This window comes from Syngnathus leptorhynchus, chromosome 12, assembly GCF_054491065.1.
Source record: "Syngnathus leptorhynchus isolate UIUO chromosome 12, UIUO_Slep, whole genome shotgun sequence".
In the NCBI taxonomy this organism is placed as follows: Eukaryota; Metazoa; Chordata; class Actinopteri; order Syngnathiformes; family Syngnathidae; genus Syngnathus; species Syngnathus leptorhynchus.
The window spans coordinates 4,394,523-4,419,200 of NC_141206.1; the positions used below are offsets into that span (position 1 = coordinate 4,394,523).

Genomic DNA, 24,678 nt, shown 5'->3' on the forward strand with positions numbered 1-24,678 from the left:
TGAGTTATATATATATATATATATATATATATATATATATATATATATATATATATATATATATATATATATATATATATATATATATATATATATATATATATATATATATATATATATATATATATTATCAATGAGATATATAACTTGTACGTTTTATATTTTCAAAATCACACGTTCAAATGATAAACACTAGCGTTCTTTCTGGACAATAATCAAATGCATGGTGCAGTTTCATATTTGCTCGACAGATGGTGCAATTGTCTTGACAGTGTAATAATTTACAATTGAGGCCCATGCATCTCTGTTCAGTCCCCCTTTTGAGCATCACGTCCTGTTTTCCCTGCTCACCCTTGACTCTACTATATATGCAAGATCAGCACGTTCTGCTCCTGCTCTGTGTGTATTTCTGGGCCCACTACGATCAAACGATAAACGGGAAGATTGTTAAGTGGATCTTAACCTGTTTCCTTTCGAGGAAATGCAGGATCATTCTCCTTTTGTTTGCCCTTCATTCCAACTGATAAGAACCTGATGGACCATGGGGGGATTTTTGTGGCGGAAAAAGGAAGATGATTATATTTTAATGATCCAGAGGGAAAAAAAACTAGACGAGAGGGGAAAGAAGAGATAGTTGCAGATATGAGTTTTGTCAGCAAGAATTGCATCCCCAGGTTATGTTGTATTTGAAGTGGGTGGGTGGATTAGCAACATGAGTATTAATACATCAAGTTCATCTGGGGGTCACTTGTACACTGTCGCCGGGTGGCATATCAAAATAATACATGACTGCTTTGTCTGTTGACTGACATTTGAACCCAGAGGTGTGTTAAATCGTTCTATGATTAATCTGGATGGATTACAGCATTGCAACCTAATCACTGTTTTTGTCCATTACAGACACAAGCACCAATGACCTAATGTGCATATTAAAAACATGTTTTTGCCTGTTAATCTGTTGTTTGCAATTTTTTCTTCTTCTCACGGTGCTTGAAAAAGAGACGTAATGTAATATTTAGTTTTTATTTGGTTTGCATGTTCTTCAGGGTGTCTGTCCAACTATTTTGTAGCAAGAAAATCTTAATAATAATAATAATAATAAATTATATTTATAACGCACTTTATATTCGGAGGAATCTCAAAGTGCTACATGGCAAGTAAAAAACAAGAATAAAAAGCAAGGACAAGTATAAAACAACTGAGAGAATTGCTTATATCTGTCTATTCCTAAAAATGTGTCTGTGAACAATTAGTGGCCATACCACATTTTTACCGCTCATGACATAGCCAGGCTGGATGAAAATCCAAAGCCACTTTCAAGATGGGCTGTACTGGTTTGATTAAGCCTAAACAATTTTATTTCAAATCATTCCTGAAGGTTTGAATTTCAAAATGTTGACTGAATCGACTTATTGGCTCTCAATTACCTCAGATTGAGTTGAAAATTGTTGACAATCGCATAGGATTCTTAATACAAGCAGTTGAGTTTGATGGAATTTCTGTAGGTAATATGGGACACACTTGCACCACATGCACACACACATGCGCACTGGTAGCAAGCATCAAATTTCTTAGAGTCTCATTTGCGGCATTCTCATTTTCTCTCTCTGATGTCTTTTCGGGTTTACCTGCGTAAACCATCTGGAAGCTTCTCCAAAGCGCCGTCCTTCTTGCTGACAACACATGGTAAGCATTACTGTGTAAGTTTTATTTTTTTAATCAATAGTATATATATATATATATTTTATGAAAAATCGCGATCGACTGTGAGAGCATCATCTCGGGCCATTCAACGAGCACATCCTTCGATGTGCAAATGAGGTGGCCCTTTGCATCATTTATGGAGGGTATTATCCACACCTGCACTGTTTACCCAAAGAGCAAAGCCTCATCCATTATCCAGTATTTACCTGTTGACACTTATCAATATGGATGGGGATCTTTTAAAGTAGTTATGACTGTGACTGGCTTTAATGGCCTGTGTTGGAGAGGATTAAAAAAAAAAACATCGGAAGAAAATGTGGCTTGTCATTTGCAATACATGCAAAACAGTGAAACCTTGATTCAATGGATCCGGAACTATGAACTCCAAATTCAACATACAAAAAATAGTGTCTTGTTCACTCAACCTGAGTACTTTTTAAACTTTATTCGTTCAAGAACTGGCATCAATTGCCCACCATTTGCCATGGCACCAGTAAATAGTACATCAACAGAGGAAAAAGTGGGCACCTGTTGCGAGCGTTCTGCTCTCTTGTCATATTTAAATAAACTTTGACTATAGAGCAGGCTAAAAAGTGTGTGACAGTCAAATTGGCTATTTTTCAATTATTAATGCTTTAAGGGTTTTTGGTGTGTTTTCACATTTGATCAGGTTATAAAGAGGACTTGAGTTAATAATGTTAAAAAAAAAAAAATCAACATAATGCCTCCCATTAATTCCCATTTGGACCAGATACGCTGAAATAATTGTCTGAAATTCTTTACGCTGAACTACCCCAAATTACTTTGGTTCTCACAGAAAACACAGATGGAGTTCGCTTCTTCTTCTTGATGCTGTCAGTGTCCGCTTGGCCTGGCCTCATTGGATACCGGTGGGGTGCTTTGCTTTCAAATGTAAATGTGACAAATAAGCAGCAAAGGCAAATTAAAAGCCAAGGTGGAGAAAGAGGGGAAAAGGCACTCCTCTTCCTCTTTTTTGATGTAAATCGTTCATCCCATTTCCGACAGGGTCTCTATGTGGCACTGCAGGGGGCTACGGTGACATGAACTCCTTGTTATGAATCTAGGTCACTATGTCTTCGCTTTATCGGCAATTACAATATAATGTGAATTATTTGTTTAGCAATCATGTGACTCTATGTTTGATATTTGATGCACACTGGGTGATATTGTCTTTCTCCACAATGTTGTGGTTTGTTCCAAGGTGAACGTTGCAAACTTCTATTGAATTTGACAGAATTTCTTGTACAATCTTTGTTGTATTTTTCTAGATGCTTTTTGGCACTATGTTGCCTCTCAAAGGTCAGTGTTGGTACTACAACAGACCTTTGGATTATGGGGGGAAAAAAAACTAATGGTCAACCTTCATTGCACCACATTTTAAGTGTAGAGAAATTCGTCATGGTTTTTATGATTTTTTTTGTCATGTGTGTGGTTGCTTACATTAGGAAAACATTTACCATATTTTCCGGACTATAAGGCGCACCTAAAAACCTAAAATTTTCTCTAAAGCCGACAGTGCGCCTCATAGTCCGGTGCGTCTTATATATGGACAGAATTCCTAAATTTAAACTGGCCCGAAGCATTGCGTCATGAAATCAATCATAAGTGGCCCGCTGAAGACTATGAATCATAAATCAAAAAGACTATGAATCATTATTTTGTGATTATAAAGTAATTTGTTGCATCTGAAGTTGAAATAAAAAAAAAAGATAACATGGAGAATGATTTGATTTGGATTAAAAATCTGACATGATGCATTAATGGTGCACCTTATAGTCCGGTGCGCCTTATATAAGGACACATTTTAAAATGGGCCATTCATTGAAGGTGCGCCTTATAGTCTGTAGCGCCTTATAGCCCGGAAAATACGGTAGCTGTCTTCAGAGAAAAAAAGTCCAACTATGGTCCAACTCTATGCTCCCTTTTAAACTCATCATCAACTAATGAGAATAATCAGTCTGCTTTGCCACTCAGCCATTTTGCTTGGCCGCTTAAGCGTGCTGCCGGGAATGTTCTTTGAGGCTGCTTTATAACAGTCTTTTGAGTACAGCAGTTCCGATGTAGGAAGACATTTAAAACGACATTCTCGCTTTGTTCTTCCATATGCCTACATGCCAAACTCAGTGTGGGAACGACAAACATCCCCCGTACCCACCGTACGAGTAGGGGCCCGAGGTAGCGGCGGCGTTATCAGTGCAGGCCCGGGCTCTTCGGAGCGGGATAAATTTAGACGAGCGGCACAAAGCCAATGTTAGCAGTGAGCCATGTCGACATGGTCAACAAGGCTTTAGATGGTTGTTAACAGCCCTGAGAGACCAGGAGAGGGAAGGCGAGATGTGTAACTGCCTGGGAAGACATGAGACAAGACAAATGATTGATACACACGCACACACTCATGCACGCACGCACGCACACGCCAGCAACATTCATTTCTAGTTGGCAATCTTCACACTCTCTTTTTCTTCTGCAGGTCAGCTAAAGCTGTCAATCATCCAAGAACAGGAAGTTCTTGCTGTAAGCGGTGAGTTCCGCACTATTTCTTCCCAAAATATGAAGTTTTGATTTTTAAAAATTACATTCAATCATTTTTGTTGACAGTTTTGGAAGCACGGGGTATGTTGCACGAGCACCAGGGGTCATGTGACTCCTATGTAAAGGTATGATATCCAATGTGATTGGGCTTTATATTTCCATCCTCGAATCGTACCACTGCTGTTTTTACGCAGTTCTGGAACGCTGCACAATGATGTGTCATCACTCAAGGGGAATACTTTTTAGAATCCTGGCTCATTACCAACACCACATTGGTGTCAAAATTAGATTTAAAGGCCTATAATTTACTTGCTTTTTATGACTGGTCAGCCATAAATTGTGTGTGTTTTTAGAAATGAATGGTGGGCTCTTGAAGGGACACTATCATCCTCACACCTCATATAAATTATGAGCAATTTCATTAGAAAATCTATACCCCCCCCCCAAAAAAACAGATTTGATTGACACTTTCATATTTACCTTAATCTAGTTTACCTTAATTTAATTTTTTAAATAAAAGTACTCTAGCTTTCTCTCACATTCCAAAAACATACATGATCTGTTAATTGAAAACAAAACTGTCCACAATTGTGAATGTGACTTGCTTGTCTTGATGTGCTTTGCGATTGGCTGGCCATCAGCCCAGAGTGTTTCTCTTGTCCAAAACTAAAACTCTTGCCAGTTTTTGTAAAGTGACGTATTTTGAGAACTACCGGTACTTGTTTTGTCAGGTGGGCATGTTACCAGACATCAACCACAGACAGCAGCAGAAGACGGCAATAGTCCGTCAGTGTAAAAATCCTGTCTTCCTCCACACCTTTTACTTGTAAGCAAACACACAATCTACTCCTTTAAAACTTTTCATCATGCTGACTTGACGTTTTTTATATATATATATAAAACAGTGTGGTATGTGACACAGACCTTCACAAGCGACTGCTCTTCACAGTGTGGAATTCTTACTGCGCCTCCAGGTATGCATGCTCAGGTTAGAGGAAAAAAAAAAAAAAACTCTTGAAATGCATTTTTTTGCTCACCAGAGCAGCAAAATATCCTTTACTTTTTTATTTATTTTAATAATTAATGTTGCCATTTTCCTCTTTGTATGTGTGCATGTGTTGCTTTGTCACCTCTATCTCAGCAGAAAGGAAAAAGGGTCAACGCCAGGGAAAGAGGACATACCATGTAAAATGATTCACGAGTGTGTGTGTGTGTGTGTGAATTTTGAACATATTCAGAATTTACTTGCGACAAGAATAATCACAAACTGTGGAACAATTCATTCAGTTGTTGATAACGACAACAATAAAGATGTAGGAGACTAAAACATTTTTTTTAAATCAAACTCAATACTTAAAATCGTGCGACGCCCCACAGATGAGAATTATTTTTAACTGGAAGACGACAAGCATGTTGTGAGGATAGCAACATTGTAAACTGAGGACTAGTGTCATCATTACTATGTCCATTCAGCAAGCCGTCCTCAGCACCTTCTTGGAGGCGCACACCCACAGAGCAATTCTGTAGAACAAATGAAATGCGTGTAAATCCTCCAGGCCCTGTGCATCGCAGATTATTTCTGCAATGATAGATTGAATTTATTGTGTGGTGGTGCAATCGGACTCAAACTATGTTTGGGAATCCCTTGTTTGAATTTGGCTTGTTGATGATGTCTGTGCTGCACACTTTTGTGTTTATGCACACTTGATAAATAAGGTCTCTGGTTTGGACCGTTTCTGGGACACAGATTAAAAGCGCTTTGCTCATCTTTGGGAAGCAATTAAGCCTGGTTCAATCCAAACGCTTCTGGTATTTATTAGGAGGAGACACGAGGAACAGCCGCGATATTCTTCCGAGGCCTACTGCAGTGACCGCATTCCAAAGAACTGAATTCATTAAAAGCAGAAGGCTGGTCTCAAGAGGAGAATTCATAAGAATATTGCACAAATTGGGTATATGTTTTAGGTTACTGAAAAAGACTTATTTCTCCTCTCGATGGATCACAAAACTAAGTCCCTCCCACTTATTTCAGAGCAGGATCTCTGTCATATATGTATCACATCAAGAGCAAAATAATTCAATGTAAGTGAAGCATTAAACTAAAATAGTATCGTGCTACTTTTCGGCATTCGATATGGTGGTAACATTTGCCTCATCAGCATTTTCATCAAGGCTGCCTATTCTCCGAAGTAATAGCTTTACTTTGAGCCGCCAGTTACATGCTTTTCACATGCTTATTGCTGATTTATAACTAATTTATAAACAGTTAATGCACCACATTTTTTAAGGGTACCCACTATGTAAAGTGCTACTCTAATTATTTTTTAATCTGTGCATGTTGATGGATAATGAATACTCTAAGGATGGAGACTGTTAACCCAATGAAAATAATTTTCATTGCCCGCCCAAAAGAAGGAAGCCTGTGTCTACCGAATATGCTTGATAAATAGCATTTGTCCCGCTCGAGTATTGAAAAGGAAAAAAAGGTTGAATAGGTGCAATTTCATTCATCCAAGGGCAACACTTATTGAAAAACCACATCAAAATATGAATCTTTGTTGTTTTGTTCTACCTGGCCCCCAAATGCACGGCCAATCCTTCTTTTGATTGAACACAATGGCACCGAGGTTGATGAAGTATCTAAATACAAAGGACAAGATTTGTTTTTTGTAATCATAATCTGCATTGATGTATCTGTGAAAGGCTTAAAATCAGAGCTGAACCTCGTGAACCTTATACTTAAACCACGGCGAAGTTGCCTCATTGATCAATGTGTTTTCAATTCTGGTTTTATTTTGTTTTGTTTAAACAGGACGAGTGTGCTGCTGGGGTGCATGAGCTTCGGCGTGCGTTCCCTCATGCAAACTCACAAGGTGAGTTCACACAGTTCAGGTACGCTTCTCTTCACACTTTTTGTGTGCATGTGTGTAGGAGAGAGAGAAAGGCATGGAGTGCGTGTCTCCAACAGAGCATGAATCTCACAATTTAGTGCAATGTGAATGATTGGCAGTGGCCTTAATGCTCGAGAGCAAACACTTTGGGGTTACCAATGTTAAGCCACACACTTGCACACACACACACACACACACACACACACACACACACACACACACACACACACACACACACACACAAAATTCTTGTGTTATTTCCATTTCACAGAGGGAATGATGACATCTCAATTTTTTATGGAATGTCTGTTGTTGGGTATCTTGATCATATAATAGAGTTAGAAAGTATAATTGATCTACAGTTTACAGTGGATAGATTTTTCTTATCACCAATCAGAATTCAAGTTGACAGGTTGGTCTGAGAAACTAACCAAACTGCAGCTACGGCAGAAGCTAGCAATGTTTTTTTTTTTTTTTTTTTATTGAAATGAATTTGCCGAACTATATAGTAGCTTTTTAATGGCATACTAAGCTTTCAAGTCTTATGTCTTTTGTTACGTTTTTCATTTCCAAACCTTTTAGATTTTTGGAGGGTAACCAGTGATGAAATAATATCATAGAATAGTGTACGTAAATCTCTCCCTGCATACTCCCCTTCCCCCCCTTTGCTGTGTCCCACTGCCTGCAGAAATCTGTCCACTCGGCTAAGATGCTTTTAAAGCGGAGATTATTGTTACTGTCAACATCATGGCATTATTTAGTACAATGAGACTGGGCTCACGCTTGTTTGGATGCCTGTGTCCAGTGTGTTTGTGTGTGTCAGATGACGTATGCCCTTGTGACGGCAATGTCCTTATTTTTGCATGAGTGTGTCCACATCATTCATATTACAAATCAGACGCCTGCTCCCTCCACCCGGATAGTTTTATGTAACACACACAGAATTGCACACACCATCTGGCTCACAAGGCAGAAGTGCACAGGGGGAGGTTGGGGGGGGGGGGTGTTCAGGGATGGTCATCAGCTGCTGGAAAAAGCTAAAGGATAGTGCATAGTGACTCCGTGGGTCGTTGAGAAATTCTATATTTGTGTGTGTGTGTGTATCTTAATGCTTTAGATATTCCAGCTTGATGCTGATATGCGCATTATCAACTTTCACGGTGCTAGGAGGTCCGTGGATGGTACTACCTGCTTGAGGAGGAAGTGGGCGTGAGGAAACATCTGAGAGTGCCTGCAGAACCAAACTCGCATGACAGCGGTAAGAATTTTTTATATCCTGAATGACAGCACTGTGCAAAAAAAAAAATGGTAATCACGTCAAATTTAACTTTTAAACTTGAAATTTTAAGCTTCTAGTCTTTTATGTTAAAACACATACAGCACCAATATTTTTAATTCTATGCAGATTGTAAATGTAAAACAAACAAATGGAAAAACAGGTGCAGCAGTAACTGAGTGCAACTTTGACGTACATTTATTGTTTACATTTTATGACCGACTGTGATAAATCAAATGGTTCCACTGACACGTGAACTGTGTGGTGTACATTTACGTCTTCAATTTTAAGTTCCTAAATATGGTTCCTCGTGCTATAAAGCAGGAATTTGAGGGGGGAAAAGAAATCCAAATACCAAAATAGAATAGGTTTTTGTGTTTGGTGACTCTGCCACTTAAACCAAGCTACCATATTTAATTTATACGTTGTCAATAATATGTAATTATAAAATGAGTATTTACGTTATAGTATAGTAGTATAATAGTCATATTTACTATCAAGGGCACATTCTAGGGATAAATATTTGCCAATTCTTGCTTGTATGTGTGACAAGCCTGTGGCTTCTTTGGATGTTTAAGCCAGGGATTAAATGGGGAAGAAAGTGAGGGTTTAGGAGAGTGACTACAGAGAGAGAGGGGGAGGGAGGGGTTTCTGGACCAAAGCCCGCCGCGGCGTCACACTCGCCATAGAGCGACACGGAGCTTACTCCTGTGCTACTCTGCTCACACTACCGGTGTGGATGTCCCCTTCACTCCATATACCTTGATGTGCATGATGGTTGTGTGTATGTGTGTGTGTTTATGAGGCTCCTCAGTGACGACAGCCTACATTAGGTGAGTACTATGCTTGTGTTATCTTCTTTGCACAACAGAAGTAAAGTTGCAAAGTCGTTTAAGATCATGCCTCGAGTCCTCCTCCTCCTCATCCACCTTTGTGCATCTTTAATTCCTTTTAGTCATCACAGGCTCACTCCCCTCTTCTTTTTTTTAACCCCAATTCTTTCCCCCATTTTAGACCTCCTGCCCGAGACCGCCATAACCCTCTGACCCCTTTTAAGGAGCTTAGCTTACCTTCTTCAAATGGCTGATCTTGCACAATGGATTGAGATCCAAGAGTTGTTTCAAACTAATTTAGCCTTTTTCTGATTGTTAACAAGCTAGCCAAATATTGAAAAAAATCCCAATGCAGTTGCAACTGCAACCACAGTCATGAACATGAGGATAAAAAAGAGATGGCGCCCGTTTATCTCACCCTGGTATGTCTCATTTATATATATATATATATATATATATATATATATATATATATATACATATATATATATTTATTTATTATTCAAAATTGTATTGCTCCTCTACTACATCTCGACACAGTACAGATCCACTCCTTAAAGTGGCGGTTTCATTTTTGTCATGGTTTACTCATTTTACGGGCTGATGGACACCTTTTCCAGTTTTTGATTGTGCTTGGCCGAACTCTGCTACTCTACATCTCATGCAACTTTAAAACGAGTTTCCCCTCAAGTGGAAGTGTGGAACGGGATTAGGTAGCGACAGCAGACCATAGCAAGGCTTGTTCAAGGGTTAGTCGGACTTCTACATGCTAAGACATTTTTAATAATGCAGATAGGAGTGGAGCAGCAGAGGAAGTTGATTTCAGTTAAAAACAAGCACATCTGGCTTTAGATTGTGATCAGCTCATGCAGTGGTAATACTTGCCCCACTACTGTCTCATCAGATTCATATGCCAGTGTGCTGTCTCTCTCGTACTCTCTCTAGTGAAGAGGCTGGGGATGGGGGGCCCGTGTGTGTGTGCAAACTCATGCACTTGAATATTGCCAGGCCAGCTGGCAGAATGTAGGCCATGGCTCTGCTGCACAATGACGTGCACAAACACGGAAATGATCAAAAGCCCATTTAGTACAATACAACGGTGTGTGTGTGTGTGTGTGCATGCCCTCCTGGTCCATCTTTAGGACCATGTTTTCAGATAGTCTTTAGTCTGTTACGTTATCGTGACAATGTTTAAAAAAAAGCTAGCACTGCACCTCCGTAATGTTTATTCCAATGATGATTTACAGTCTAAACAGTTCATGTGCAAGAGTGAATTCCGGAGTGTGACGGCCAGGACCGCTTCAGTTGCGACAGTGTATGCACTCACTGGGCCACAAAATATGACCTTATAATGAAATAAATCAGTAAAATAATGTTTTGATGTCATATCAAATTGATTGTGTTATTGTGGTTGTGATTTGTGGTAAGAACAAATGCTGAAAGTAATATGTCACAAAGTAAATGGCAGGAGGCTGCCTGGTTTCAGAAGAATGACAATTTTTGGTTGTGGGGCAGGTAGAAAGAACAAATGACATGAAATGATTATAATAATAATCATAATAATAATTAATAATAATTATTAATAATAATGATTAATACATTCGTGGTGCAAAATAGTTCTCCAAATAATTGACTCATCTGATTGAAAAGTATACGTACTCCTAAAATGTTAATATTAAAATAATCTTTTTTTTAAACTATAAAGATTAAAACGAGAGTTCAAAGTACCTTTACAAATTCAAATGTGACAGAATAAATATAAAATTGTATTGTAATAAATACGAATACTAGTACTAGTGCAGCAGTATTACATTAATATAAGTTTAACAAGTGATATTTTTTTGTCAGCTAGCATGACACCACTCTGATACATTGATATATGTGTCAGTAGGTTTGGGGAAGTTAATATAAGACATGAGCATTGAGCATTTTATATTCATGGGGCAAAAAGGGGGTTATTTATTATGACTCAAAACAACAGTGTTAAATCTTGCAGTACCAATGAGAGGAGCAGATGAAAATAAGGTTGGGAATAGACGGACAGGACTATAACTATTTGCATATTCAAAGTTAATTAGGGGGTGCTGTTCAGTGCTGATTAAAATTTGATTCATCAGAATAATTTTTGGGGGACAAAATTGCCACACATTCCTTTTACACAATATCATACAACAATATTGGAATTTAAATATCACTTTTCCACTCTGAATATACAAGACTTCAAACAAAAATACTCTACCGGGAGAGCAGGCTCAAGAGACTGTGCCAGGGGACCAATTTTTTTTTTTTTTTTTTAGTTCTTTTGTCCCAGACAAACTGTCACTCTGTCTGCATGCTCCTTATCTTCCAGACGATGACAACTAATTATACCGTAGGGCTGCAATAAAACCCTGCCTCTTTAACTTCTATTGAGCGTGTGCCGAGGGGCGGTACCCTTAAAAACTGTGTGTGAATGTCAGCCAAACATTCCTCAAATGCAGAAAAATGACATGGCAATTCTTTTGTTATTTTTGCTAACCTTTTGAAGGCTATCCATCTTATTGGTGAATTTAACACATTAAAATCAAGCTTTAGAAGATGCACGTCAGTAACCAAGCACCCGTATTCTGCTAGGATGACAAATATCAGCCGAGTGCTCCTGGTATTGTAAATAATAAATGAAGCAGGCGCTCCCTTCTAATATTTTACTCACAGTTTGGCGTGGGAACTTTGAGTACTCATCTGTGCTTGCTGCTGTGTGAGCAGATCTCCACCCGTCGTGCATATATTAAAAATGTCCGTTTCACTTCTAAAAGAAATGGATGACTGTTAGCTTATTACACTGTTATACACATGGACAAATGAGCCTGGGAAAACAGCCTGATTATTTCATTTGTTTGTTTTAGTCTGGTTATGTTAGTGGTGGCCTTTTTTGTTTCATGTTAAATTTATTGGGCCCTTTTTGCTGATTTGGACTTAATGTCTTTGTGTTTTTTCCACGTTTATTGGTGCACCCACCTGGGAGTCATCAGTTATAGGCTATTCCATGTTTTAATTACCATTGTTGATCTTTCCTGTTTATTTGACCCCCGCAAGCATATATTTGATCCAGCGTTGCTCAATGTTTTATTTTTCTTCTATTTGGAACTAATGTCTCTGTAGAGCAAAAAAAGTTTTTTGCATCTGCTGTATGACTTAAATTTTGCTGTAATTGGCTGTCCTGCATCATTTATATTTTTATTTTATTTATTTTTATCATATTTATATTTTACAACATAGATTCTTTTTTTAGGCTCTAAAATATTTTTATTTCACCTTATCCTCTCATTAATATTTTGATTGCATTTAGCTTTGTTGTCTGATTTTCTATTGCCCTAATTTACCAATTTTACCCTTCTCAGCCTTCGCCTAAGCATCATCATCATCATCCCTTTTTCTTCATGTCTTTTATGAAAGCCATCGTGACACGGTTGACATGATGCTCCCCGGCTGTGTCGGCACTGCAAGTGAAATGTGTCAAGCGTGAGCTGATCGTACACGGCATGCCCGAGAGTCTTTTAATATGGCGCCGTCATGTGATAAATGAGTCAGTTGCTTGCTTAGTGGGCATAGACATTCCAAAGCAGCCAAGAGAAATTTATATGCATTGTTAGTTCACATTTGTGTCATTTTTGATTGGTGATTGTCTTTTTAGCTAGTTGTGTGTGAAAATCGCAACTACTGTACCATCAACAGGACTACAAAAAAAAAAAATTGCTACTTGTGGTTGCTGTATAGTTGCTATTCCCACTCTTCAAACCAAACCAAGTTAGTTGGTTTTCAAAACAGAAGTCTTGTCGCCCATTGTTTTAAAGTCAACGGTTTAATTAATTAATTCATTGGCTAGAATCTACTGATTGATGTCGAAACGGTCTAGTGCTACAAGTCTCCACTTTATCCATCAAAAGTTTGTTTGTTTGCTGTTGTCGGAAGGTGAAAAGTGGGAGCGAGTGTCAAGTGGATGAGTGGTCTTGACAAGAGTCGAGTCGACTTGTTCACGCTGGAAGACTTCCAACATCTTTATTTCCTTTCTTTGGGGTTTTTTTTTGGTCTCTAATCTTCCCTTTCCCCCTTTTATTCCCTCTCGTGTATACTTTTCCCACTGGCCGCTGCCTCCACCGTTTATTGTCGCACCGACTCTGCCTCTGTTTTGATGTCAGTCATGCTTCCAGCTGCTTCCACGCCATCGTGCCCGATGTCCTAAGCAGACAAAAGGCTTCACTCCTGGGCCTGACGCCAGCCAGGTTGCCCCCCGCTCTCTTTCCCTGCCGGACCCCTGAAGTTTTCTGATTCAGATGGAATCTTCTTTTTTTGTTGTTGTTTAATCTTCTGCATTTCCATGGAGACCGCAGCCCGGAGACTGGACCATGTACTCTGGGCTTTGCCCAAAACTTGTCAGAAAAGGATGTGTGTAATTTTCTTTTGTCAGTGTGCACGGCATTTGGCTGCATCTGAACTTTACAAGTGCCAAGTATTTCTAACTTAACATTTCTGCAACCCACTTTTGCTGTAATACTTTTTCTTGGTGATCGTTCAATTCGTTTTGCCTGACAATAAAGTTGGATTAGTTAGAGGATAATTAAAATTTTTTAGAAAGTTGGCTAGTTAGTGACGTGTGGAAACTATTTGGATAGTTGTCGACGTTTCCATCAAAGGCAAGGCATTGAAATAAGCATTGAAATAACTATATATATATATATATATATATATATATATATATATATATATATATATATATAAAATAAGGCATTAAAAATAAGTCCTAATTTATTCTTAGAACCAATCTTTATTGTTTTGCCAATGTGAGAGCATGTGCTGATAAAGAACATTTGAAAAACGAGCCTGAGAATATTTTTGCCTTTTATATGCAGTTCCCTTGTGATTGTACATAGTTTGTGAAGTATGAGGAATAACATGTCATCTATTGTATTGGGCCACTTTATGAAAATACTGACAGTCTATTTAAAATACTATCTGTTTATTTACATCATTTATATGTATTAATAGACCACTAGAAATGCAAAAAAAAAAAACCTATGTTTACCTAATCAAGTGTTTGGTGAGGTGATACAATCCCATCTCAGTCAATTAATGGAGACGTGACGGAAAAGGGCGTGGCACTCGGAAAAGATGGCTTGAATGGATTTGCCTTATCTTTGGGAAGTCAACTAGGAACTTTGTAAGAAGAGGCAAACAAAGTGACGCGACGAGCTGTAAACACAGAAACGGAATAGGCATCGAGGGAAAAATCCACATTGTGGCCAGCGTGCTGAATGCAGCCTTTATTGAGCATTAGTTAAAAGGGACACATGAGGCGGGAGTCTCCTGTAACCATGGAAACCCTCCCAGGAGCCCTGTGACGGACGGATAATAGAGTGAGAGAGGAGTTCCTTTTCTCTTCTTCAGCCCTCCCTCCTCTTCCCTCCCTCTCACTTGTTCTCCCTTGCACTCCTCCTCTCTTGGGCACTTTTGTGAGATCCTCGCATCTTGTGGGATTTCACCAAAGTCTGCGTTGAGAAGTTCAAGTCACAGTCCTTGCTGGACAGTGCTCACATCAATTACCCTTCCCTTATCTGAGACACTTTTTTTTTTTATGGACTCTCAGAACTGTTTTAGGAACTTTTGCATCCAAAGGTGGTTTTGTGGCAGCCGAAATGTGCTCCAAAGGCACAGTGTCAGCCCGTGATTCCTTTGTCTACATTTCAGAGGCCGTGCTGTCGAACCATGGTGCTGCCCCTGAGACACAGCAACCTGAGAATATGCAATGCTTAACGGTGAGTAGCGCACCTCTTTACATTTACGTTTTCCTAAGCGTGCATAGTGACTGCTGATAGGACTGACGACCTCTAAGAGTGGTCACTATTCATCATGCATAAACACGCCCTCACTAAGTTATCGGCTGTGTTAAGTTCCATGTCACACATTCTCAGACCATGGCAACTAATTGAATTCAGTCTTTGGGGGTTGAATGGTGAATGGGGCTGAAAAAAAAAAATGAAATGGGAAAAATGTTCCCGTGCTTGACTGAAGATGTATGTCAAGATGTCTATTTGCATGTGACTCGAATGTGAAGCGAAAGGATGGCTTGTCATGAATTGTTTACCTGACAATGCTGTTGCAGAAATGCAAGTCCCTTCCCTATGAATTAAAAAAAAAAAGTTTCTGTACAGACAATGTAATGAGGATGCTAGGCCAGTATAGGGGTCCTCTGTTTATGACGACCAATTGACAAACTCATGCTCACGTCTCATGTTGTCAGGTTGTTTTATGGCCTAGATATATTTTTCATGTACAAATATTTACTGTATTTCTGACGTAAGTACTTTCTTCGTGTAGATTAGTGATTTCCAAGTTCTGACGCAACGTTGTTGTAAACTGAAGGTACATTTGGCAAACTATTAAAAAATGCTCACTGTATGAGTGTCTCGCTTGCACAACAATAGAGACAATGGTTGAATGAATGAATGAATGAATGAATGAATGAATGAATGAATGAATGAATGAATGAATGAATGATTAAACTCTGGCAGCAATATTCATACAATCATGTTTGAGCGGAGAAACTGCCTTCCCCTGGCCTCCCTCATTTGCTATATCTCGTCGTGAATCAGAGCAACAGATGATTGTGACGTTTGTGTCGGGACAGTCTCGCGGGAGAGTGGAAGGAGGGGCAAAGTACATGCATGGGCTAAATTCGAGGGCAATGGAAAATCTTTTGAGACTTTCATCTTTTTCGCTATCACTTTGCCCTTGGTCCTCCCTTTGTATGGTCATCCTCCTTCTGGGCTTTTTATACTGATGACGCATGAGTTTTTCATGGAGGGCTTTGGACACTTGAGGTGATGGTGTGGATAGCACTTGATGTGTTTTATCAAATCACAAGGTTATTCAAAGAATATAATCAGTATTTTAATTCTTGTTTGTGATGTGTTTATGCACATTCAATTGAATCAAAAGTGAAGAAAAAACATTTTGTATTGCTTTCCACCAGCCCCTTTGGCTGCAGTAATACACGGCCCATGTATTAACAAATAATAAATACAATAACACAACACATACAAGGTATCTCCTTACTTAATGCTACAATTGATCAAAGCAGCAGAGGGATGATGAACATGATCAGCCATTGCACTCTTGTTGCCGCAATCCTCTGCATCACTTTACTTGTCGGTGAGCATTAGCTCCTGATCTGTCACTGTGCTAATGGCTTTGACACATCTGTCTGTTGGCCATGTATCACAAAGAAGGAAGGGCGAGGTTGGTTGTGGATATTACTAGAACGACCAAGATTGTTTTGATATTATTGGGGGTGCACATCTCCATTATGTGTCAGGGTCTCATTCTTTTGACCTAGTGCTATTTTCCAATTTAGTTTCCTTTATGGAAACATAGCACAAGTGGGATACCTAGTCACCCTTTAAGTGAGTTGTCCTTTCTTGACCTTGACAAAGATCCCAGAGCTGATGTATACTGGCCATTTGTGTGCACAGTACGTGCAGAATGTGTGTGTTTACCAGAAGCAGCCAAATTCAATTCAATTATATACAGTTCATTTGTAATTGATTTTGGATGATGGATTGCCTGCTATCTGCCTATAACCACAATTGGGTGCATTCTCTGTATTATCTCTATCCTGGTTATTGTCCAATATTAGAACAGTTAACTCTAACACTGTTGAATTTGTTTGTTGTTGCTTAATGGAAACTATGGATTGTGAAACATTAATATTTTTCCCATCGGAAATAATGGGAACTTCTCATCGTGATGATATTTACTGCACAAGCAATGTTTAAGTATAATTGGAAAATGTTACTGTCATTTAAGTGTAAAAATAAGACAATTACTGACATTTTAATATATAAAAAGAAACTAAAATATTAATAATATTAAATTGAAAAAGTAATTAAAACATCTAAATAGGCTTTTTAATGACAAATGAGAAGGGTATGATATGCATGTTCAGACACATTTTGCATTGTTTTTGCAAAAAGTGTGAAAAGCTCTTGGCTAATGCAGTTGACCACCGTGGGTGGCTTGACTTTAACTTCACAATCTTCATAATTTTTCCCTAAAATTTAGATCTTGTTAGAATTTTTGCAAATTATTTTATGTATATCGTTCACAAACGAGTAGTTGATGCACCAAAAAATTATCTCTATACCTCCTCATTGCATTTATTAATAATCTTATTTACCACCCAAGTGTAACATTAAAGTTAGCCACTGAAAATGTGATCAATAAAACTATTTATCTGTCCAAAAATTCTGATGAAGCGTAAAGCATCTCACAAGTAAGAATTTATTGCTTGACTTAATTGTCACACTCATCGTATTGTCCTTATATTTTTGAACGGATTCCAAATGTTGGGAGTTTTGTATTGCAGTTTTGCAGTTTTTTGGGGAGCGTGTGTGTGTGTGTGGGGGGGGTGTTCTTTTTATCATCCAAAAGTCAACTGAATCGACTTTTTCTATGGTGCTGCCCTCATTAGGGTCCTGGGTGAGCTGGAACCTAGCCCAGTTGACTTGGTGTAAGGAAAGGGAACCACCTTGGACTGGTCTCCAGCCAAACAGCTTTTCACACTCACATTTATAGTGCAGGGAGAACAAACTCCACAACAGAAGCCTAAAACTCAGAACTATGAGGCAGATTTGCCAATCATTCTTCTTTTTTTGTTTACGTTTAACAATCCAATCTGACAGTAAGCCCTTTGGAGTTGTTGTTTTTTTTTTTTTGGCAATATCTGCCACTTGGACAGTTGTCTCACATCCTTCTCACTTGGAACAATGTGACCTTCAAAATGTTGGAACTGCCGTGTTGGTTTGAATGCTTGTGAGCACGCCGCCTCCTTTGATAGCTCCTTTTTTTTTTTTTTTTTACATCCGGGAGAGCGTGAACCCACACCACTAAAGACCAGATTGGCCTCATCTGGCTGGCAGACAAGCATTTCAATCTCCTCTCCCCTGAGACATGCTTTTCTTCTCGCCCTCTAATCCGTCCTTCTGCCCATTTAGAGGTGAACAGCGCCGCGTGAAAGCAAGACAAAAGTGTTTTTTGTGTGCTTGACGTGGTAACCCTAGCCCCCTTTCAAAAAAGCAAACAGGGAAAAGCTGCCATTACCTCCACTATGAGGGGATCTTAAGAAAATGGGCCCTCCGCAGCTTCTTTATTAGCGCTTTGGGTAACGTTCGCTCCCTTTTTTTCTGTTCATTCCCTGTCAGTGTTTCATTCCACGAGACGGCCAATGCCAGCGATAGACTTGTAAAGATACTAACCGTTAATTAAAGGGATTTGTTCCTGTTCACACTAGTCGCTGTCTTGTATGTGTGGATATCTGACAAGGGGACATTCACAACTATACACGAACATTTTGTGATTCATCAGCCAAAGGAGAGCCTTGATGACTAACTTGGGTGCAGAGTTGGATACAGATGCAGAATGATAAATTGGTTTTTGCTTTGCTGTGAGAATCTTACAGTTCACCTCGCTTGGTTTCGAAATGGCACCTTTCGTATATTTGTGTCGTCTTTTACGAAAGAGCAAGTGGCTTAGTTAGTTAAAAGCAGAAAAACGTGTAGATTTTAATCGACGTACATATATATAGTATGTTTAGTAAACGTATGATTGAAAAATTTAAAGTAAAAATGTTGCTTAAAAAGTATTTAAAACTGAAGTAAAAGTTGCATTCAAGTGACATTAAAATTTTATGAAAAATGCATTTGACCAAAAATTCAAATCTCAAAAGTCCAGCTATCATCTTTTTTTTTTCTTCAACATTTGAAAAAGGAGGGACAACAAGGGATGTTCAGAGAAAACAATTATGAGAAGTGATGTTATGCAATGATTTGTTTATTTTAGCAGAGTAAGAAGTCAGTAAGATTGATCAAAAATGAAACGGACAGGATTTCCTGTCTTTGTCATTCAAATCTACGAATTTTCAACAATTTATTAATATTATAATTTATTTTCACATCTGTAAAGCAGTTAGGTCAGCATTCTCTTTCCAACCTTTATTATAATGACAACACTTTGACCCTGAAACAGATTTTTCTTCCTAATATTTCCAGTTGGTGAAAAATGTTTCGAGATACCAATAATTTAGTTCAACTAGCAGCCAATATTTCTTGTCTATGTTTTTTTAATGTCAGATTACCACCACTTTCCCATGGGTGTCGATATTAAAAACAAAAATACAAGTGGTGTTTGGATAACTGGCAGAGGAGGAGCGATTGTCATGGATTCGCAGAGCTGTGAATTTCCACACAATTTGGTCGACAGGGGAGGGGGTGGGGGCTTGAAAGGAAAAGAAGAGGAAATATGGAAGGTGAAAACATAACAAACAAGTCTGGATAAAAAGTTGAGGGAAGTATGGACGCACTTGCGTCACAGTCCTTTGCCCACAAGTGGTGCTCGCTTGCATTTTTTGATTACGTCAAAAAAAAAAAATCATTCAATCTCATTCACACACTTGTTGCTCTGACATTCATTGCAACTTTGTGTGTGTATCTGTAAAAGTGATCTGCGGCACCTATGAGAAGCTCATAGTGTGGACACAGGAAGCAAACGGGCCTTATCGCGGGCAGACACTCAAATCTACGCAGGCCGTGGAGGTTGGCGAGGTATGCGTGGGTCCATGTGTGCGTCTATGTGTGTGTATGTGTGTGTTAATGGGGGGGGTTCAGTGCTGCTGGTGGTGGTGGTGGGAGGAACTTCCTCCTATTCTTCTGCTGCTGAAGAGTTCCCATGAGCGCTCCTGCCAGCAGCGACAGTGGCCCGAGCACCAGTCTCGACTCCGCGTCGCCGGCGGTCCATACAAGCCGAGCTCATGAGGCCACAGAGTACCGATCTGGAAGAAGAAGACTGAAGAAGATCACCACCTTGATGACATCATTACCACCAATCGTGAATGGAAGATAGCTCAGCAAACTGAGCGACAAACTTCCTTGGAAACTGACTTTTGCTGCATGAAAAGATTTCCGAGCGACGTCGGGTTGAGATGATCCACAACACGCTCAAGTCCCAGCAGGAGGAAGAGGAGGCGGCGCCAAGTCACGCCCGCACGCACTCGGCCGCGCAGAGGCGGCTGTGGAGGTACTCGGGCTGCAAGGGCGCCGGGCGACCTGAGAGCCAGCGCCGCAGCGTGTGCGTTCTTTCAGCCGACTTGAACGGGACGGCGGGAGGAAGAGGAGGAGGAGGGGGCGTGATGCACACCATTCACGGGTTGTGTCACCTCTGCATCGGATGTAGATTACCACAGGTGTGTGTGTGTGTGTGTGTGTGTGTGTGTGTGTGTGTGTGTGTGTGTGTGTGTGTGTGTGTGTGTGTGTCAGACATCAAAATTGAAGAGATCAAAACAGAGCGCCTCAGGGTACGGCTCTGATATTAGATGAGTATAAAAAAAACTGCATCTTAACTAGGATTTACATGATCAGAATTTTGCACTGATCAAAGTTTCTCGAAAAATATAAAAAAAAAAGTAAATCTGCTTCAATTTATTCGCCCCAATCCCTGCAATTGTTAGCAATTTTAAATGATCACTTTACTAGGGAGCTATTTTCAGTGCAGGCCCGTGGGCTTTTTTGTGGTCCTCGGGGTCTACCTAATTAGGTTGGTCTTGGAACGAAGTTTCCCCCAGTCATCTTGAGAACGCCACACAGTATGAGAGCAACTGTGAATTTATTTATATACGTGTGTGTGGTCACCAGTTAAAACATATACTCTTTGATATGTTAGCTGCGTACGAGTCAGACCATAAGAAATGTTTCTCATAACTTTTACACAACTGTAAGTCACAATTTAAAATAAATAAATAAATATGTAGCCATGTGGATACATATAATTATTGGCAGCTTTGAAATACACATAATCAGACATAATGTTTGTAGACTAGTCTCCGTAATGTCACGTGTGGCCAAAAAAAAAAAAACCTTAGCACCAAAATACATAACGCCATTAGTTCTGTGGCGCTCCAGTCACTGAACATACTGACCCAGATAACATTGTCTTACCAAGAGGAAGAGGAAAATGACTAGTTGACCGGGAGATGTGTGTGATGTGTGATTTCCAATCCAACCCAAATCATGGATGATCTCACTAATGACACACACGTAACGCTGTCACAATTAAGACAAGCGGTGTATTGCAATTAGCGACTGTTCCTCTCCGTGCAATCGATGCACTGAGGCATGAATGCTAAAAAGAGGAACACTCCAGAGCTCATGCATGAACACATATGAGCCGGTCTTAAAGTGTACAAGATATGTTTAAACCCATGGTTTGCGTCCATTCATATTTCCAGTGACCATTTTGCTGAAATATTAATGCTCTCATACATTTTAAATGAACACTGGAAGAAACTTTTATTGTCAGCTCACATTATGATTTTATTCTTGCACTGCAGTATTTATTTACCTGAAAGTACGAGTATAGTTGAACTGTGCTTAGCTATACAGTGAAACCTCTTGTTTGTTTGGATTTGTAATCAGTACTTTCCACAGAAAACAGTGGAAAGGAATATGATGGGGTTGGTCACGCTTTGACAATCATAGTGGGCAGGTTGATATTTTAATCATTAACTTTCTTAATTGCAGAAGTCTATGAATAGGTAAACTGATCCGCAATGGCTAACTTAATAGCACCTAATTTGTGATTATTACTTTTTAATGTCCAATTATGTCACTTGCCACCTCCAGGGACTTTAGGGGCACTTTTTTTATTTTTTACTTACAATACATGCGCATATATTCTGGATGTTATTTGAGATGCTTCAAAATGTCTTGCTTCTGTCAGTCAGATTGTTTTTTTGTTTTTTTTTGGGGGATTGCTGCGTCACAACAATTTGCCCCGTTACTCACCCGTTTCTTTGCCGTCTTTCTCATGAATTTGTAATCGCGTCTGACGTTTTAGGGTCATTGCAAGCTTCAGGGCCCCTGAATAGTTGCATTATGCCACTGAATACGTTTGTTGAGAATATATTTTGTTTTTGTTAATCTCCCCCTTTTATATAACAATTTTATTTAACCCTAGTGGTCACTGATAATTGGATTTTGATTGAGGCTGAACTTGGTAGAAAGGTTCCTAATTGGACGTGGACTGAGTTTGATGATTCTGGGTCAGATTTAGTCACTCCTGGATCTCTGGATGTTTCCTTTCCTCTCTCCACCCGAGGGTAAATCTGTCACACCACCTCCAGTCAGTTCAAACAACACATTGTGGACAAGAAAAGAAGCCGCCTTAAGCCGAAATGCGCAGCATGCATTCAGCAGATAAATCACAAGTTTGACATCTAAAGAGAAGACGAAGAAACCTCGGACAGCAAACAACTCATGCTATCTTCGGTATTTTTGTATTCAGAGTGTCAAAATGGGACGTATGGCTATAAGATGAATTTGAAGCCTGTCAGAAATGTGATTGATTTGAGAATTGGCAGTGGGTACATGGAACTGCAACTTTGGAAATGACCCTGGCGATGACAATTTGAAACTCGCATTGTTACGGCCAAACTTTGATATCGATTCCCATCCTAGTATTTTCAGTCAATGAATTTCCACATATCGGTCTTTTATGAGGGCAACACGTTTGGCATATGAATGGGAGCCGGGTTACCTGACAATGCCTCACGAGGCAAGGCATTCCTCCGCCGGCATTGAAACAAAGAAAGTCAGTCTTCCCTCTGTGGGAGTTGTTTTTCTCACCAGCTCAGCTAATTGGCTTCCTCAGGAAAACTGCCGTCAAGACAGTTCACATAGGAAGCGGACTTCGAAAACAAATCGGCTTAATTACTCCTGGTTTCCTTGCCAATCCGCTACTTTCATATCCTCCGCTTGGTTGTTGAGTGCAAATAAGGCCATGCAAAGTTAAACTGATGATCTGCTTTTGTCTTTGTGTTGCAGGTGACCATCCTTCGAGGAAAGGATGGATACGGATTCACCATTTGCTCTGATTCGCCTGTGAGGGTGCAGGCTGTGGATCCAGGCAAGAATGTCAAAACAATACCAAGTCATGTTTCTACTAAGCAGTATAGTTTAGAATCTGGTATGAGTTGGAATATTTAATCCTGATTTGGCTGATGTTTCCTATTTATATTTAGTAGAACAAAGAATAGGATCAAATGCAAATTGTGGCAACCTAAGATTTCACATTGTCTTTTTGCAGACAGCGAACGTATTGTGATATAGATAAGTTCAGCTCCACTGTGAATTTTACTAATGACTGAAACAAAGAAGACAAAAGCAGTGAATAATTGAGCACATCCAGATTATTGTTTTTCTTTGCATACAAAAAGAAGACGAGGAGTATCTTGTGCACTCGCGGAGCTAGAGGGTGGCCCAGGGGGGCACCGGCCTCCTTCTCAAGTATGCTTGGACGCCTCCAGGTGCCAGGCCAGATAATTAACTTTTGGGTATTTTCAGTTTCCCCCCAAATATTCCTCACATTTCCACCGTTCTCTGTAAAGAACGTGTTTATCAGCATTTTCTGAAGATACTTGGGGGTTTGTAAAGAAATTTTGTTTTGTTTTGTAGACAGCCGAGTATAGATGTTCACTTCAGCTTGCTATGGTACAGTTTGGAACAGTGAACCATGATTTTCCTTGCTTTTACACTGTGAAACAAAAAAAGAGGAAAAGACCGTAATCAATGGAAGACATTCAAAATGTCGCCTTTGCAACATGTTGAGAAGACCAAGAGTGAGAGTACATCTTGGGTGTCAAATTCACTCATGTGCTTTGGTTTCCAAAAACCGGTACCATGACGATGCGTAGTTTTGATAGGTAACCTTGGGAAATTTGTAAAATGGAGTGTAAGTGGAAACTAATTTAACTGTTCCTTGTAAAATCACACATTGCCATTCGTTATTATTACCCATAACCAGTTAGCTTTACTATCTGCTTCTATTTTCATTCACTTTGGTGCCTCTTTTTCACCATATTGCACCTATTTCCCAATTATCGATCCACTTTTGATGCGTCATGAATAATTCTTCCTGTCATAAAAAATGAATGTCACCTGTAGGCCTTCTGTTTTTCATCTTTTCGCTTTGAAGATTGTTGCGAGGATCAAGCCAAGCAGCGGGGTGTCGCCGTTAATAGGGGGAACCCGCATTCATTTTCTCCTTAAATCGAATAAATAAGCTTTAAAAGAATAAAATAAAATGCCCACTGGAATTGTATACCTTGAGTGACGTGTCTTTGTTGTGTTTTTTGTGGCAGGAGGCCCTGCGGACCAGGCGGGTCTACAGCACCTGGATACGCTTTTGCAGCTCAATGGTCAGCCCGTGGAGCAGTGGAAATGTGCCGACTTGGCTCATGCCATTAGGTAAGACCACCTGCCATCTTGTTTACTTTGAATAGTATCCCAAATCTGTACGATTCTCGCTTTGACAAACAATAGAGACCATTGGTGGAAAA

General features: G+C 39.5%; 1 protein-coding gene across 5 annotated transcripts in view; it reads left to right on the plus strand.

Annotated features, from left to right (window-relative positions):
- rgs3a (regulator of G protein signaling 3a) overlaps window positions 1–24,678 on the plus strand; it is an 84,769-nt gene that overhangs the window by 1,208 nt on the left and 58,883 nt on the right. For 2 of the 5 annotated variants that reach the window (XM_085925350.1, XM_085925354.1), the window contains exons 2-11: window positions 1,649–1,686; window positions 4,196–4,246; window positions 4,324–4,382; window positions 4,989–5,083; window positions 5,163–5,231; window positions 7,070–7,130; window positions 8,316–8,406; window positions 14,982–15,049; window positions 23,165–23,246; window positions 24,481–24,586. In XM_085925350.1, coding sequence (XP_085781476.1) covers window positions 1,649–1,686; window positions 4,196–4,246; window positions 4,324–4,382; window positions 4,989–5,083; window positions 5,163–5,231; window positions 7,070–7,130; window positions 8,316–8,406; window positions 14,982–15,049; window positions 23,165–23,246; window positions 24,481–24,586 — 720 coding nt within the window. Of the gene's footprint in view, window positions 1–1,648; window positions 1,701–4,195; window positions 4,247–4,323; window positions 4,383–4,988; window positions 5,084–5,162; window positions 5,232–7,069; window positions 7,131–8,315; window positions 8,407–14,981; window positions 15,050–20,013; window positions 20,530–23,164; window positions 23,247–24,480; window positions 24,587–24,678 lie in introns of those variants that run through there. The other 3 variants (XM_085925352.1, XM_085925351.1, XM_085925355.1) reach the window with 3 other exon arrangements.